Source organism: Rhinolophus hipposideros (assembly GCF_964194185.1).
Source record: "Rhinolophus hipposideros genome assembly, chromosome: 1".
Taxonomy (NCBI): Eukaryota; Metazoa; Chordata; class Mammalia; order Chiroptera; family Rhinolophidae; genus Rhinolophus; species Rhinolophus hipposideros.
Window position 1 is genome coordinate 45,224,925 of NC_138047.1, and position 18,687 is coordinate 45,243,611.

General features: G+C 32.0%; 1 protein-coding gene across 29 annotated transcripts in view; it reads left to right on the plus strand.

Moving 5' to 3' along the window:
- ADGRL3 (adhesion G protein-coupled receptor L3) overlaps positions 1-18,687 on the plus strand; it is a 744,191-nt gene that overhangs the window by 699,230 nt on the left and 26,274 nt on the right. For all 29 annotated transcript variants that reach the window (XM_081060173.1, XM_081060156.1, XM_081060146.1 and 26 more), the window contains 3 exons: positions 1,166-1,334; positions 8,382-8,507; positions 15,295-15,391. In XM_081060173.1, the coding sequence (XP_080916299.1) occupies positions 1,166-1,334; positions 8,382-8,507; positions 15,295-15,391 (392 nt within the window). The remainder of the gene's footprint in view (positions 1-1,165; positions 1,335-8,381; positions 8,508-15,294; positions 15,392-18,687) is intronic.

Here is an 18,687-nt window from a genome sequence, read left to right on the forward strand (position 1 = left end):
TAGACAGTGAAAGTGGAGGATAATAGTCTAGTGAAAAGAAATAATAGTTTACCCTATTCAAGGAAGGTGTGCTGGGAAAGGAAAGAGTGTGTTTATGAGTTTATAGATGCCTAGACTGCGTTGGTCTTATTCTCCTATATTCTTAGAGAGGAGTAGAGAAGGATTTCATTTTCAATTACTGGATTCCAGTCTACTGGAAAGATTCATTTCCAGTAGATTCCAGTCTACTGGAAAGATTCATTTTATGTTGTTAGTAGATACATAACACATAACTACAAATATGTGGCCTTTGGTCACCTGTTTCTTACTATTGTGCATGGCAGCTTAGAAGAAGCTAGAGGAATGGAGTGAGAATGAGAATTTGTCCTCCATTCTAGACTACTTTGTTCATACCACTCCATGCCCATTCTCAACTTCATTTTCTCTCTTGAGTTTATGTACGCTTCTCAAAGAGATGTCTTGAGCCTTAAGCTTCTGTTCAACAAAGCTGCCAAGTGTCTGATTTCCAAAGTCTAGTCCAACGTAACATAGAAGACAGCAATCCAAAGGCTGAAAGAAAAAGATCATGACCTAGAGGGGAACTATTTTTTTCATCGACTGTTTCACACTTGTTCTACATAACTATAAACTCAGACAAATAGAACTTTTAGAATCCGTACATGTATGCTATATACTGGTTCCTTCTGATAAGACTTCTGTTTTGTCAGTAAACCCTAAAAGTTTTATGGAAAAAGTGGAAATATGGAAAAATGGGGTGAAGTGTATAAGATGAAGCACAAGGAGACAGTCCAATCAAATGTTATCATACCAATGAGACCAGTGAAGACTAGCATAGCTTCACAGACATTTTTCTCCCTTGCCATTCACCATAATTACATTTCCATATCATTTGCATATGTGCTACAAATACATGAATACTTTAATAGTATCAATGTGCTTTTGCTTAACTGAATTTGTGTTCATAACATATTCATATATATCTCCTGAAACTTGAAAACTTGTAGTCCCCATTAAAATCTTAAAGTACTTATGCCACTTGTCTTACATTTTCTGTCAATAAAACTTACTTCAACATATTTTCAGTGTCAATTTTGTTGATATGATATGATTGTGTTACTTAAAGACCAATTATTTGATAACCCTTAATTTTCTCTTCTCTCTACAGGTCATGGGTTATAGGTGCAATAGCTCTTCTCTGCCTCTTAGGATTGACCTGGGCCTTTGGACTCATGTATATTAATGAAAGCACAGTCATCATGGCGTATCTCTTCACCATTTTCAATTCTCTACAGGGGATGTTTATATTCATTTTCCATTGTGTCCTACAAAAGAAGGTAAGCTAGAATTCTCTATTCAACAATAAGTGGCATATATCTCACGGTAGCAAAGCAACCATAACAAAAATCATTCTTGATATGTTTATCTCTAAGAAATGTATTGCTTTATTGATTTAATTTTTAAACTAATAAACACAAAACAGACAAAATATAAGCATACTAATTGGTAAATTGGTTTAACAGAAAAAAACAAAATTAGAATAATTTCTGATTTGACAATGCACAAAAATTATAGTCTTGTAGATTTGAACTTACAGTCTTTAACATTTTTATTGGCAGATTCATGAAATTTGTGTATTAGGAAGTAGCTTTTCTAAGATGTTATGGAGGCATGATACAAACACACACGCACACACACACACACACAAACACACAGCATGACATAGGAAACATATTTTTCAGGTTCATTAAAAAGTAGTTTGTATATACTAGAAAATATAAATGTCTAAGCATTTTATGATAAAAAAATTATATTTTTTGAATGAATGATGATCTGTACTTTTCTTCTTTAAAAGTATCTTTTATAAAATCTAAGAATTGGATAGTTAGAATATAATTTTTAACTTTTATAATTGTCTTTTTGTGATTTTTCATATCTACAAGGACGTAAAAGATTAATTTGCATTTTTTTAAAGTCAAGATTGATTTTCTCATCTTATGCTCTTTAACTCTATTAAAAATCTCATACTTATAGTTTTGATCACATAGACCCCTGAGCCAAGACTGTCTAGGTCTGAATCTTGGTTTCTCCACTTAAAAGCTTATGGGACTTTGGGCAAGTTAATTAACCTTTCATGCCCCAGTTTCCTCATGTGTAAAACGGAGATAATAAAAATAATGATGAGATACTGAGAGGTGGCTTTGAAAATGAAATGACAAAATGTGATTTTTGTTCTAAGAAACAATAAGACCTATTTTTTTTTCCTTTGGAAAACAAAGAAAATAAAAAGAAAGATATATATCTCTCCAAGTTTTGGTTAGTGAGACTGATGGGATGTAAAACAAAAGTTGAGAAGGGTGTCCACTTTTATTCTGTTTCAATTTTATGTGATGGTAGGGATCACAAATATGTTTACATGATTATAAATATAGCTAGAATAGTAATGATGACTCAGGCCTATAAATTAAGGTTACAGAAAAATAAGAAGTTATATCACAGTGGATGAATCTTCCCAAATACTTAGTGTACACACACCCCAAATTGCAGTTGCTGAACCCAATAGATGTATATTGTTTTACTCATGGCCAGTTGATGGAGGTGGCCCATGGAGGGACACAGGCTGATGAAGGTTCAACCAAACTCAATATGTAATTTTTATTTGCTTTGGGTGTTGACATTCAGCAAGCAGTCTGAGAAAGAGAGGGATGATTTTGTGTAAAAGGCCTGAAAGTGGCTCACATCACTTCTACTCACTTTCCATTAGATAGACACTATCAAAGGCACCACCTAAACAGCAAGGAAGACTGTGAAAAATAGTCTAGCTTTTTAATTCCAAGAAGATAAGGAATTAAGTGTTGCGAACAGCTAGCGGTCTACCACACTTGATGAGTGTAAAGAGTAGAAGACATGTGAATGATGAGTAACAATAGAGATAGAAGGAAGGAAGGGTCTGAGGAGAAGAATGAGAAGATGATATATTGAATTAAAGAAAGGAGAAAATGTCCAGAAATTGACAGTGGTCAATATTGTAAAACACTTCAGAGAAGTCAAAGAGACTAAGCACTGGGAAAGATTTCTAGATTTTGATAGAAGAAAGCCAACTGATTGTCAGGAGATATACATGTAGAAAGATGGGTTGAACGTGAGAAGATTAAGGTAAAAGATAGCATATCCATGTAAATAAGGAAATATCGGGACATCATAATCAGTTATAACATCTTCAAATATAGTAAACCAGATTTACCTATTACCTTTATTTTATATATTAGCTGGAAATTTAGACTAACAAAATTTTACAGTTTAATGTCAATATAGAACTTTTCTACAAAACAAAATATTTTTGTACTTTATGTGTTAATTTTTTAGTTGTATTTTTTTATTAGCCGATACCTGTTAGAGTTTTCACAATTATTATTTTTATTTTTCTGTTTTTACAAATACACATCACTGGTATAACTAGGAATTGCATTTGATACCAGGTAAAGATACTGATACTCAAGATACTCAAGACTGAGAAATGAGTCTAGAATTTTTAGTATTTAACATATTTAACATAACTGAAATTTTTAAAAATATGTGTCATCAAACTCAATTTTGTGATTCATTAGAATAGAGTTCAGCAAACAACAGTCCGCAAGCCAGATTTATCCATCTGGCTTTAATCTTTATGGCAAGTCAGCCAAAAATTATTTTTACACTTTTAAATGGTTACATGTAAAATTTAAAATAGGTACATACACAATACCCTTGGTTTTGCCTCTTGGCTCACAAAGCCTAAAATATTTACTATCTGGCCATTCATGAAAAAAATTGCCAAGGTCTTATTAAAAGCTTACTTTTATAATTTATAATAACAAGTTGCACCATATTGTTCTTTTATCCATTTTGTGTTTTGTACTTTTCAACTTTTGTGACATTTTTATTGGTGTCAAGCACATGGCCTAAATCAGCAAATATAGAAAACATTTAAATATCATTTGTTTTGTTTTTTTCCCCTACAAAAAATGTCAGGTACTTCTTAGTGAAATTGCAGGAATAGTGCTAGGAGATATTTCATTTATTCTTTTTTTTTTTAATTGCAATATAACATTGAGCAAGATTAAGGTGCACCGTGTATTGATTTGATATACATACCCATAGGTTGTAAAATGTTTACCACCATAGTGTTGTTAGCTAATATCTCCTCACATAATTACAATTTCTTTTATGTGATGAGACCATTTAAGATCTCTCTTAGCAACATTCAAGTATAGAATACAGTATTGTTAACTAGAATCATCATCCTGTACATTAGGTCCCCAGAACTTTTTCACCTTATAGCTTGAATTTTGTACGCTTTGACCAACATTTGCCCACCTCAAAAATTCTGGTAACCACCATTCTTCCTATTTCTATGAGTTCGGCTTTTTTAGACTCCACATATAAATGATATCATACAGTATTTTCTTTCTCTATCTGACTTATTTCACTTAGCATAATGCCCTCAAGGTCCATCCACATTGTCAAAAATGGCAGGATTTCCTTCTTTTACGTGGTTGATAAATACTCCATTGTATGTATGTGCCACATTTTCTTATCCATTCATTCTTTTATGAACACTTTGGTTGTTTCCATATCTTGGCTATTATGAATAATGCTGCAATGAACATGGGAGTGCAGATATCTCTGCAAGATCCTGAGTTCAATTCCTTTGGATATATACCCAGAAGTGGGATGGCTATATCATATAGCAGTTCTATTTTTAATTTTGTGAGGAACCTCTGCAGAGTTTTCCATAATGGTTGTACCAGTTTATGTTCCCACCAACAGGACACAAGGGCTCCCTTTTCTCCACATCCTTACCAACACTTGTCCTTGTCCTTGTGAAGATAGCCATTTTGACAAGTGTGAGGTGATATCTCCTTGTGGTTTTGATTTGCATTCCCCTAATTAGTGATGTGGAGTATCTTTCATGTTGGCCACCTGTGTTCTTAGAAAAAATGATTTTGTTTCCACTGTCCATTTTTTTTAACTGGATTGTTTGTTTGCTTTTTGCTATTGCGTTTTAAGAGTTCTTTACCTATCTTGGACAGTAACTCCTTTTCAAATACATGATTTGCAAATATTCTCTTCCATTTTGTAGATTGCCTTTTATATTTATTTGTTTCTTTTGCTGTGTAGAAGCTTTGTTAGTTTGATGTAGTCCCACTTACTAATTTTTGCTTTGTTGCTTATGATTTCAATGTCATATCCAAAAAATACACTGCTTAAGACCAATGTCCATAGACTTTCCCCCTTTTTTTTCCCCTAGGAGTTTTATGGTTTCAGGTCTTATGATTAAGTCTTTATTCCATTTTGAATTAAATGTTGTGATTTGAGTAAGATAGGGGTCCGATTACAGTCGTCTACATGTGGTTATCTAGTTTCCCCAAAACCATTTATTGAAGAGATTGTCCTTTCCCCATTGAGTATTCTTGGGTTCCTTGTCAAATATTAGTTGTCCATATATGTGAGGTTTTTATTTCTGGGCCCTGAGCTCTGTTTTTTGTGGGGGTTTTTTGTTTGTTTGTTTGTTTGTTTTCTTCTGAGTGTGGATTGCATGATTGTGTTATCAGTATTTCCACTGGTAACATTAGAGATGTCATTTTTTCTTTTGTTGTGCTCTCAGTTGTGTGATACAACTCAGAGGTTTCTCAATTATTTTATTTCTGATCTGAGTGTGTAAAAGAAATATTCCATTGATAAGGCATATTTTCTTTCTCATCTTATATTAAATCAACTTCACATTGAAATAATACGATCATATCTGATTAGGATAAGATGGAGAACCATATGAAATAGTGGATCAGAAAATGCAAATAATTAAACAATCAAATAACTTTTATTGTAATCTAAATGAAATTATCTCATGGACATGGTCCAGTAAGTAATATAGCTTAATGTGGGACTTGGCATCACTAGGTATCTTGATTTTCTGTGTTGTTTATAAAATCAGTTCAGAACATTTAACTTTTATTGGAAAATGTAAATAGTCCATGATGAATTCCTGTGGCTTATACATATTGCTGCCTTGTAACAGGACGGAAAGTGGTTCTCTTTCTCTCCTTCTTCTCTTTTGTTCTCTTCTCTCTCTTGCTTTCTCCCAAAATATTTGTTTAATTTTAAATCATTTCATTAAAAGACACTTTCTCTCCTAAAAAGAAAAATATTCTTGTTGAGGATATTAGGAAAAACAAAGTAGGATGCAAGTTATAGTTGAAGTTTAGCTTCTTAAAGATGCTTCATAAATTCAGTACAAATTACTAAACTGTAATTGATAGTGTTTACCTTTGGGTAGAGATTATTTTATGCTTTCTCAAATCTAATTAAATCATCTGTCCTTATTTTTTACAGATACAGAGAAGGAAATAACCTAATAGATTACTTTAATAATAAGATTAATAACATATAATGCCATGTGTGATCACATATTAATGTTAGAAATGTGGCATCTTACAGAGTTTTCTGACTATAGAATATCTATGAGATTTGGATTTGTTCACATAAGGAATATCGCTTAACCTTTTTAGTCTTTTCGTTTACTAAACGGATTTATTACTAAATCTTTTCAGTGTTCTTATCTGTAAAATGTAGGTAATATTTATTTCCCAGAGTCCTTTTGAGAAAGTGGCCTAGCACAATTTCTGGCACTTAATGATTACAAATTAGAAGCTCTTTTAGTACACACTTCCAAACTCACACATATCTTAGATACACATGTAAGTGGGCACAGAATTATTTCTTTTAAAAAATAAGCAAAATAAGAATTGGCTTGTAAACAACTGAAAAAAGTAATGATTTCTATTTATCGATAAACGTAGCATAGAAGAGATTGGTTGGAAAACAGGTAAATATAATTTTAAATGTATCAAAAATATGAAATTTGGTATTCCAGATCAGAGACAGGTCTCAAAGATTAACACATCATGCTCTGTTTTGGTCACACAGTACTGAACACCTAGAATGCCTTTTTCTCTCTTCTGTCCTTTCTTTCAACATAATTCTCTAAACTCTAATTCCAACCTATCTTCTGAAGATTCTTTCAGAAGTCCTCCTCTCTAAGAAGCCTTCCATTGTCCCCTATCTGCTTCCAGCAAGCTCTCTTCTTTCATGCTTTGATTCCCCTGACTCTATATCATTGTTCCTATCACATAATAGTCATTCAATATGTGTGAGATCTTCATACAAATCTGAATATATTCTGTCTCTGAATCTGCCATGCCTTTGATACAGTGAACTTTACAATATTAAGATGCAATGTTTTAGTTTTGAATACTAATTTTAAGTTATTCACACACCTCTTTTGATTCTAAATAACATTCCTCAAAAAATCATGTATTTATATCTTTATTTCAAATAAAATTACATTAGAATATTACTTTTTCACAAATTGTGGAAAATATGAGCTCATGTGAAATCGATGTCAAAAACTAAGAATAAGCTATATGTAGTGTTATTTCATAATGAATGTGAATTTCTGAATGTATAACCAATAAGATGTCCTAGAATGTGTTTTTAGTTAATGAGCATATAGTTATGGACTGTTTTTGTTGATGTTGATACTGGAAGTATGATTTAGGGCTGTTACTGTTTATCTTTTTATGTCCTGTTTTATTAAATAGGCAATAATAAAAATTTTAAACATGATAAAATTTTTCCCAAAAGTGCTTGATATAGTTTCCTGCTTGAAAACATCAATTAAAAAAATACTTGTCTCCTTTTTTCTTGTAATTTTTGTACTATAACCAGGATTAAGAATTTATCAGCAAAGTTATAAAAAAAAGTAATCACTTTTCTCTATGATTATTGAATATAACTATTTTGAGGAAATAAATTTTGAATTTATATTCTGAAATTTTAAATTTGAACCTTTTTGAGAGAAATAAACTTCGAAGAAATATAGATTTAAAAGAAATGCTTAGACCAACATTCTTTCTTCTGTCTTTAAATATTCTCTCTTCCGGTCTTTCCCTTTCTCTATCGCCTCTTCTCTCTGTAACTTCCTCAGTAGACTGCTGTCTAAAGACAATTGCACCAATAGTTTATTTCATATCAACTTTATGAAATTAAAAATAGCATCTTGAAGAGTCTTACTTTTTTGTTCTTTGAACATCATTATAGTGTGATTGGAAGTGTGTGTGTTTGTGTGTTTTAAAAGACTCTAATTATGAAAAATTTCAAGCTTGATGGTATGAATATCATTATTTTGTATTGTAAAAATATGTTGAACAGACTTTCTTGTAGGTCAAAGAAATAATTATATTAATTATATAAAAATACATAAAAATAAAACTCATATATTTTATACTACAGTTGCTAGCTAAAATAAATTCCTTGCTAACAGAAGTTAATATTTAATTGGCTAGGTACGAAAAGAGTACGGGAAATGCCTGCGAACACATTGTTGTAGTGGCAAAAGTACAGAAAGTTCCATAGGCTCAGGGAAAACATCTGGTTCTCGAACTCCTGGACGCTACTCTACAGGCTCACAGGTAAACAACATCTGTTAATTAAAATTAAATATATTTTACCTATGTTCTGTTATGGGTTGCTGTCTTTTTTTCATCAGCTCTATTTTTATCACAAGTCTTTAATACATCACATTTGTTGTTTTACTGTGTCTCACATGGTAATGATTATGACAGAAATTTAAGGAACTAAATTACAATAAAATCATGAAATGCAGGGTCTAAGTTTGTATAATGAATTTCATATTGGTTCAGTTGAATGAGTATAGAGGTAAGGAAAGAAATTCGGCACTTCACCTAAAATTCTAAGAAACTAATAGTTTATATATGTGATTTTTGCGTTAATTGCTTCTTTTAACCAGTATAGTAATTCTCTACCAAATACAGAAAATATTTACTTAGTAAATGGTATGTTTCATTAAAACAGTTAGAGCTCATACCTATATTGTATGATGATTAGTTGAACAACAAGTCAGGACAGTGAAGGATACCATAACAGCATCATTGATTAAACTAGTCTAAGTGCTACCCCCATCAGCCGAGCACTAGCTGCAGTAGCTGCATAGTTCCTCACCAGGGAAATGGTGAACTTTTAGGTACATGTCAGACGTTTTTCCCAGGCAGCGGTTTCAGTCCAAAGATTATTATGTAGAAATTTCAGCAACTTCAGGATGCTAAAATGAGACAGTCAACTAAAAGACATAGGATTATGTAGGTCATGAGTGAGTTTAGGTTCAGACTAGCAGACTGATAATTTTAAGATTGCGTGATCAGTGGGAAAAACAATCGTGTTTTCGGTATGGTCAATTGAACTTTTCCGAAGAAGACTTTAATTTAAATTGATAAATGAAGTTATAAACCAAGAATTTAGTTATTTTTTAACTCTATTAGCTCAACCCATAAATCTAATTATTCTTGGTAAATTTGGTGACTTTATGTCACATAACAAAGATCACTTCATTTATTCTTTGATTAATGCTTAATTGGCTTGTATACTTAACATTAAATTCCCCTAAACAATCCATTCATATGCTTAGAAAATTAAATATCCTTGTAACGTGAAATATCATTTATGAATTTAATATATCTGATTCTTTCAAACACATCTATCAGATAGAACAGTTGTACACACCTAACTAGCACTTGAACAACTCTTACAAATCAAAGATAATTAATAGTGTTCTTAGAAACACTTTCCTCAAACTAACAGAATTGTCTTTTATCTTACAAATAAAACCGCATATCTAATATCAACCTAATATTTCCAACTAAATATTTTAAAACTAATATATAACTCAAACCTATGAGACTATCTAATTGCTTAAGTTAACCACAAATTATTGTGATCGTGAAACATACTCCAAGATATAGTATACAATTATTAACAATTTAAATTTGATTTATTTTATTATTTCTGTGCCTTACTGAGGTTGCAAAGTTGCAAATTGGGGGAACAGATGTACCAACTGGGTGGGCTGAGGTTTCTGAGTTTAGGACCACTAAATTCGCCAACTAAAAATCTGGTCTCATATAAGAGTAGGGGCATACCCAGATGATGCTTCCAGCCTGAGCCCCTTATAATTCATGCCCTTTATTTTCAACCTAATAATCCTTACCTCCCTTTTTTAAAATAACATTTTCCACAACTTTTAAATTGAAATTGCTAAGATTCTGTATGTCATCCAGCTTGATTAGTTCCTGTGCTCTTCATTTAATGGAGCTCATCAGCCATCATCTTGTAGTAATTTTATTGAAATGTGCCATTAACAAAACAATCATATTTGGGAGTTTCATTTATTATGTTACCACAGGGTTGTGCACTGTTTAGCAATACTCCTAAACTGTAAGATAGGGCAGTACAGCTTAATGGAATAATCATAAACTTGGTGGGAGGATAGACTTTAGTTTGAATCTAGCCTTGCCGTTTACCTGCTGTGACAGAAAACAAGTTGCTTAATCTCGTTGACCCTCACTTTTTTAACCTGAAAAGTGATGGTGATAATACTAGTTTCTTATGTTGTTAGGAAGGTTGAGTTAATGTATACGCTATACTTAAAACAAATTGTGCATGCTCAATAAATTCGAGCAGCTATCATTTATTAGTGTGTATATATATATTTATATATATTTATATATATTTATATATATTTATATATATAAATGTAATTATATATTACTATAATTTAAATATATAAATATATTTATATATTTATATATATTTATATATTTATATTATATATTTATATATTTATATTATATGTTTATATATTTATATATGTATTTTATATATGTGTGTATATATATACAATTAATATAAGACGGTCTTATTTTAATATAAGACTGGGTCTTTATAATATAATAATATAATATAGTATAGTATAGTATAATATAATATAATATAACATAATATAATATAATATAATACTAGGTCTTATATTAATTTTTGCTCCAAAAGACGCATTAGAGCTGATGGTCCAGCTAGGTGTTTCAGGGAAACACAACACATATATACATATAGCTATATATAGATATATATACAGATATATATATATATATCGGTATCATATTGTTTCTTAACTTTTATAGTTGTAATATTTTAGGGGGAAAAAAACCTTACACTGTCTTCTTATTCTCAATGTACTAATTCTGATTAACTATGACAATTCATTCCTATATAAAATGATAATTACTTCAATCCAATATGTTTAGGTAGGAATGATAAATGTGTTTCATATCAAATATGACCTTTCATAACCAAAGTCTAAAATACTCTAAAATATTAAGGTAAAAAATGGGAGTATCAGTGCCTTTTTAACATGAGAGAACTTCTAAAATAACAATCCTCATTTTTTATGTTTTATTGGGAAATATTGTCTCCTACATAATGCCAAGCAGTCTTCTAAGTTCTGGAAATACAGTGGTTAAATGACAAATAACTTCCCCTAAGGTCTGGAGCTTCAATTTTTGTTGTGGAAGACAGAATATTTAGTAACAAGTCAATGAACCTAATGAAAATATCAGATTATTAAAGCTGGTAGAGAACCAAATATGGTGATATGATACAGAAAGTCCAGGTAGTTATTTGTATTAAGTGCTGGAGAAAGACAATTTTATGACATGATTTTTAGGCCAAGAATCTGAATGACAGAAAGGAAGTTCAGAGGAAGAGAATTTTCAGTGACAGAACATCTAATGTGAAGCCCTTAAGGTAGCGGAGAACTTGCAAATTCCAGAGTAGAAAGAATGCCATAGGCTGAAATGAGTGAGAGTGTAAATGGGATATGAAGTCAAAGCAGAAGGCTAAAGACATATCCATAGGTATTTGTAAAATGATGTGAGTTTAAATATTATTTTGATTATTTTAGAAACACAATGAGATAATTTAGAAAAGGAAGTGATGGGCTATCATCCACATCTAACAGAAATCATAGCTATTATGTAGATCATGGAGAGGCATGATTTGCAAAACTAAAAAGTGAAAATCCTGTCTACCTGTTGAAACCCTCCCTATACTTACTTCCTGCTTAATTACTTACAAAAATGTTGTAATATCCATATAGTCACACAAACATGTATTCAGAGATATGTATAGGATTGCAGGGAGAGAGAGAGAGAGAGAGAGAGAGAGAGAGAGAGAGAGAGAGAATAAAAGCTGAAGACTGAAGTGTTATCCTTCCCACTTTGACTTTAATTGTTCTGTCATTTACTTTTTATTTACTTTATTGACTTGTTAGATATATTTACTCTTATTATATGATATTTGACAGATAAAAGATTGTATATAACATCTATTAAATTATGAAGCATAGTAATAAAATAAACACTTGAGAACTCAATATTCAACTTAGGACATAGAACATTTGCAATTGTGTGTCCCTTCTTGAGACCTCTTCCTCATTAATCCCTATGCATGTCCACCAGTGACAACCTCCTAACTTCCGTTCTTCATTTCCTTGACTTAAACTCTTAACAGTTTTCTACCTCCTAAAAAGATGTTGCGTAGTATGCCTTTTTAAAAAATCTTTCTTTAAAATGGGACCTTATGGTATGTAGTCTTCTGTGACTTGTTTTTTTCGCCCCCATATTTTAAGGCTCATCCTGGTTCATTCCATAAACTTGTTAAGTTTTGGCTCTGTGCCACATATCATATACTTATTTTTCTGCCTGCAATACTTTTCCCTCTTCCCCTTTTCCTATTCATCTATTTTTTTGGTATAGTAGAGTGAGTTGTTAATCTTCTAGATCAGGAGCCAAATGACTGAGTTCAAATACTGGTTGATGTCACTTTTATGTCTGTGACACTGAACATGTTAAATAAACTGTGAACCTCAGTTTTCTAAAATAATAAAAAAGTAACTACCTCAGGGAGTTCTTGTGGTTTTTCAGTGAGTGAATACATGAAAAATACATAGTATAGAACCTAGAACACAGAAAGAATTAATTAGTATATAGCATATATGTATATTTACCGTATACCAGGTGTATACATCATGAACAAAACAGTCAAAAATTCCATTTTTGTAGGCCCTCAAATATAATGTAGATATTATACATTAAACATTGAACATTAAATATAAATATAAGAAATAAGTACATTATCGTATGTATATTATTGAAAATGGTAATGTCTATGGGAGTAAATAGAGTTGGGTGCATGGAATACAATTCTGATTAAGACGATCAACTTAGGTCTCTATAAGGAGAAAATATTTGAGCAAAACCTTAAAATTGATGGAGTACCCATACTTATGCCTGTGGGAAGAGCACTCCAGGCAAAGGAAACAAGTGTACCAAGCCCTACGGCAGAGACATGCTTGCCCTGTTAAGGAAAGATAAGGGAACAGGTATGGTTAGCCCAGGTAGGAGAAAATACTAATAGAAGATAACGGAGGCTGCTCATATAAGTGTCACCCAATATGATCACAGTTCCATCAACTCTCAGTTAAGATGTCACTTCTTCGGTGCAGTGCTCTCAAAGTTTCTAGACAAGAATGTATCCCTTATTATGTTCACTTTCTAAATTACTTTTTAGTTATATAATATAACAAACATTAACAAAAGTGCACAAAACTTAAGTGAATGGCATAGTGAATTATCATCCCTCCTCAGGCCAAACAATAGAATATTGGGAGTATCTCAGACACCCTTTGAATCCTCCAAACAAAACTACTATCTGAACTTTGATCACTACATTTTGTTTTGCATGTGTTTGATTCCTTTTCATATGAAATCATCCAGAGCATATTTTTGTTTTTGTTCTTGTTGTTTTCTTTCTTTCCTCGGACATCTATGTTGCTGCAAGAGGCTATGTTGCTTTTTCATTTCATTGCTGTATATTATTCCATATGTTATTCATCCATTCTACCATTGATAGTCATTTGGGTTATTTATAGTTTTGAGTTATAATAATTAATGTTCTATGGGATTGGTGGGCACGTTATTTTACTTTTGCATTTATTTTTTGTGATAATTTGATTGATTTGTCACTTACTAGTCTAGCAGCTCCATGAAGGCAAAGATGTCGTGTGTTTGCCTTTCCCCTTTGTTTTTCCTAGGTTAGTATTTGGCATATAGTAGAGGGTAATTAATATTTTTAATTAATTAGTTTAAAAATATGAGAGGTCTGTTCCCAATATTTCAGTCTGAAGCTTTGAAGTATTTTTCAAAAGAAACATTCTCAAGTTCTCAGGGTCTGTTTCCTGCACCCGTTTTCTTATTGTGCTTTTGTTTATTAGTTTTCTGTGTGTGTGTGTGTGTGTGTGTGTGTGTGTGTGTGTGTACGCATGTGTGTGTTTGCTGACCTATATAGAAAATATTTCTGAAGGATAACCACGTCCCAAGATTCCTAAAAACAATTTCAAGTTTAGGTACTCCTATTATTCAAGGAGTCCCAATATATTTGGACATAACCCATTTGTGAACTTGGTTTTACTATTAGTACTAGTAATAGTTTCTATGCCTATTTCATGCTTGGAAGTTTTCAGAAAATATTTTGTTTCTCCCTCACAAGATTCTTAATACTCTCTTGATCCCTAAATCAATAAAATAGCAAAATAGAATGAAACAGAAAAAAACTCCCCAAAATAGAAAAATATTATACTGCTTTCTTGAATTATCCAACAGTTAGAATATTGAATTTAAGAATATAAGACGTAAGAATGTTCAGTTCTCTATAAAACTTCCTACTTTCTGTCTTTCGTTTAAAAGAAAGAAAAGTGAAGGTAATACATAGCCTATAAAATTACATTAGTTTCCTTACAAAATATTATGAAATGAAATATTATTATTAACATGAAAATATTAATTAGTTCAGTAACATTTAAATAATATTCTATGTTCTTTTTTTATCAAACCCTTTCTTGCAATATTCTTCATTCTTGAACTAAATATTTTGTTAATGAAACTGATAATTTAATGCATACAAAATATCCCTTTTTCTTTGAAGTTACAATTAAAATAATTTGTTTTACCTTGGAAACTAAAATTATTAAATTCTGTATAGAGTACACGTCTATATATCTTCAATATGTTTAAATTGCTATAGTATGTTACATTTACTTTTTTGCATAATTATAATTGTTTGGATATAGGCATTTACATTGAGTATATAGGAATATACTTAATGAGAACCAATTATTATTGTTAATTTAGTTGCCTATGTTCTCATGCTACTGTACTGCAACCACGTAAAAGGTGTATATCTGCCAGTTGCCAGACACAAGTTCTCATATAATTGAGAAAGGCAAAGAACGATTTTAGTGAAAATTCACTGTTTGGTGAGTTAATTTCCTTTTCCTTATTCCTCTCCAAGAGCCGAATCCGTAGAATGTGGAATGACACGGTCCGAAAGCAGTCAGAGTCTTCCTTCATTACTGGAGATATAAACAGTTCAGCGTCACTCAACAGAGGTAATTAGAAATGATTTTTCATATTTATTACATTTGTGATTCCTTCAAGAAGTTCTTAAATGCATTGCTATATTTGCAACTTCTGGAACTTATTCCATATGATAGGCATGTTACAGAGATATAAAACCTGGTTGATTGTGTTCCGTTATTCATAAGCCTCTTATTATTATTTTAATCCTGAATTTTCGAGAAATATTTCTTGAAAGGAAGTTAGAAGACAAGAACTTTCTTTTTCTAGTCATCTGCCCCTGCTATAAATTGGTGAGATGTCAGGCGTCGTTGGAAGCGGTGAAAATGGGCAATTATGGGGCTGTATAGTCAGCTAAGCATCATAGAGTTCCACATTTCCCACATATAGAGCAATTTCATAATCTTTGTGGAAGTGAAAATATACTGTCTAATACATACTTAAGGCAACCTGTGTATTTTGGGGGGAAATCACATCTAATCTTGATATCTAAAAGACTTCTCTAGATATTTAAAGATCTAGGAGGAAAAATATTTTAGATATACATGTATGTATATATTATGATTTTTTTTCTTGTGTGTATATGTGCTTCTGACTAAAATGTTCCTAGGTCATGAATTAGATTTTTTAAATGAAGTTCCTTCAATCTGTTTTGTTTGTGGTTGATTTCTCTGTCTCTCTCTGGCTCTCTCTTTCTGTCTCTCTGTCTTGATGTCTGTATGTATGTGTGTGATTAGAATTAAATTGCCTGCAGTAAAAAATGAGTAGATGCAGCATTGTGGAGAGCTAGAATACACTACAGTCAGTGCTGGAAAATACTTAGAATGCAGTATAGTTTTATCTGGGAAGGTGATTTTTGTATGAGTTTATTCCAATCACACTGTCCTAAGAGAGACATTTTTGAGGTATACATTCAGAAGTTATTTTTATGATCAACATTCTTATTTTTTCTTACATCCAAAGTAGAATTATTAGTTTGTTCTAAATCTGTTTCTCTCAGCTTTTTGTTACATTAAATGCTCCTTGGAAACAATTTAACAGTTATGGTTTATGATTAAGATTCAGATGCTGGTGTTCTTAATTATTTTTACTCATGTTGAATCTTGTTTATGTAATAGAAGTCAGGGCATGCAGTGTCCAGGTTGACTTTGACTTATGGACCCATGTTACATATAATCTTAATTGACTTTCATATGTTGTTTGGGGCTGTCACGGCCCACACAACCAGGCGGGCTCTGCCTGAGGGGGAAGGGTGAGGAGATTGAGAAAAGATGCAGAAACAGGAAATCTGGGATCGGGAGATCCACAGTCCATGGATGGCAGAGCAGTGGCCCAGTCTTTATTTCACACACAGTTTTTATACAGTCTTAGAATAGATATCTATACAAATAAGTATTAGCAGAACAAGCAGGCTTCCCATGGGGATGACCTTGCAGCTGCAAGGCCCTTGTCAGCTTACAGCCCACTCCCTACATCGAGCATTGCTGAGGCAAGGTTTTCCATGGGAATGACCTTGCAGGTGCAAGGCCTTTGTCAGCTCACAGCCCACTCCCCACATATCCCCCTTCTCTTTTTGCTTTAAGCAGTGGCCTATGATTCTCATATAAAAATAGAATTAAACCAAATCACCTTAGTCTGACAAAAGAGTCATGAATGTAATAGTAATTATTGTATGTACCTCTCCAAGGGACAAAACCTTATGTTGATACTTACTGAAAAGAATAGATGGAGAACTGATGTTAAACTCAAATTATTGAATATAGCCAATTATATGACCCCTATGTGACTGTGTCTGTCTTAGGTTGTTCCTTCCTTGAGGAATCTTACCCGTCATTGACTAGCCAGGCATTTTTTTTGGGGGGTTGAGTTCTCCAGATGGCCCTTATGTGGTTGTGTCTGGCTTAGGTTGTTCCTTCCTTGAGGAATGTTACCCATCATTGACTAGCCAGCCATCTTTTAGGGCCCCACATTGATACATAAGGTGTAAGCACAAAGGTGAGGTAAAGTCTCCGAAAGGATCAGTCTCACAGACTCTTTTGTGTCATCTAAATTTTTTTTTTTTTTCTGGGGTGAGATGTTGGGGCAAGGCTTCAGACCCGAGGCGTCAGCTGCCTGTCAGCCTACAACCCGCTCTCTACAGGGGCAGTGATATATTAACTATCACTTGGTGATACTAAATTTTCTACATCATTTTTGCTTAAGTAAGAAAAGGGAGTGCAAATAGTCTTCCAAATATGAAGAAAATACACTAGAATAAAACAGTTACCTTCTTGTATTTTGTTTCACTATTAATAGGTTTTTATTTGCTGGAGTATATTGCTTTACATAATATATCTCAAGTATTCTCTCTGTAAGTTTGATAGTTAATTTGTGAAATTTATTTAAATATAAATACTCTAACTTTTTGGTATACTTTGAAATTCACACAGAACAAATTACTTACAAATGCCTCCAAAGCTTAGGAACTAATTTACTTCCATAGTGAAAAATTTTCTTTATTCTTCAAAATAATCCTATACATAGAAAATTTACAGTGTGTTTCCAGAAAGAAAACTATCCTTATTAATAGCATTTATTATTAGAAGCATCTTGCATCTAATGATCATAGAAACCACAGAATAATTGTTGTTTAAACAAAAGATGAGATAATATGATTTTAATGATGTGCTGTTTATTTGCCTACTGTGAAGATGGATAAAATACATACAATTATTATTTTGTCTAGCACTGTGAATTAAATCTATGTGAAGATAATAAGGTATGTAACTTTAAGTAAAAACCTTGATTTTAAGGTCAATTACATTATATAATGTTGCTGAGCCCTTTTTATTTCCTTCTCAAGAATTTCATCAATTTGAAATATGGAATATGTAGATGACTGGATCAATTTGAAATATATTTAAAGAAAATAATGTTTCATATTGACAGATGATATGTTTAAATATATTTTTTAAATCTTTAGTTTTAAAAGCTATTTCTTAAAGTTATTAAAGAAAGTATAAAATTTCTTGTGACATCCAATACGTTACTTTAATGATGACTTTGGAAGAAGGTTACATTGAATTTATGTTTTGAAGTGTGTCCAGGCAGTGATCTTTTCCTTCAGGATATATATTCTTCCTTTCACTTAGTGACTTTAATGGCGGTAGACATCATAGTGATCTTCTTGATATCCTGTATTCATTTTCCAGTCCCCCAAGCCAGAAACTCTTCGTTTTATTCTCGTCTCATTATTTTTTTTATCTTAGATGAGTCGCGTACTTTGAAATTTTATTTCTTCATATTACATCTCTGAAGATAGTCTTTAACCTCCTTCTTTAATCTTGTC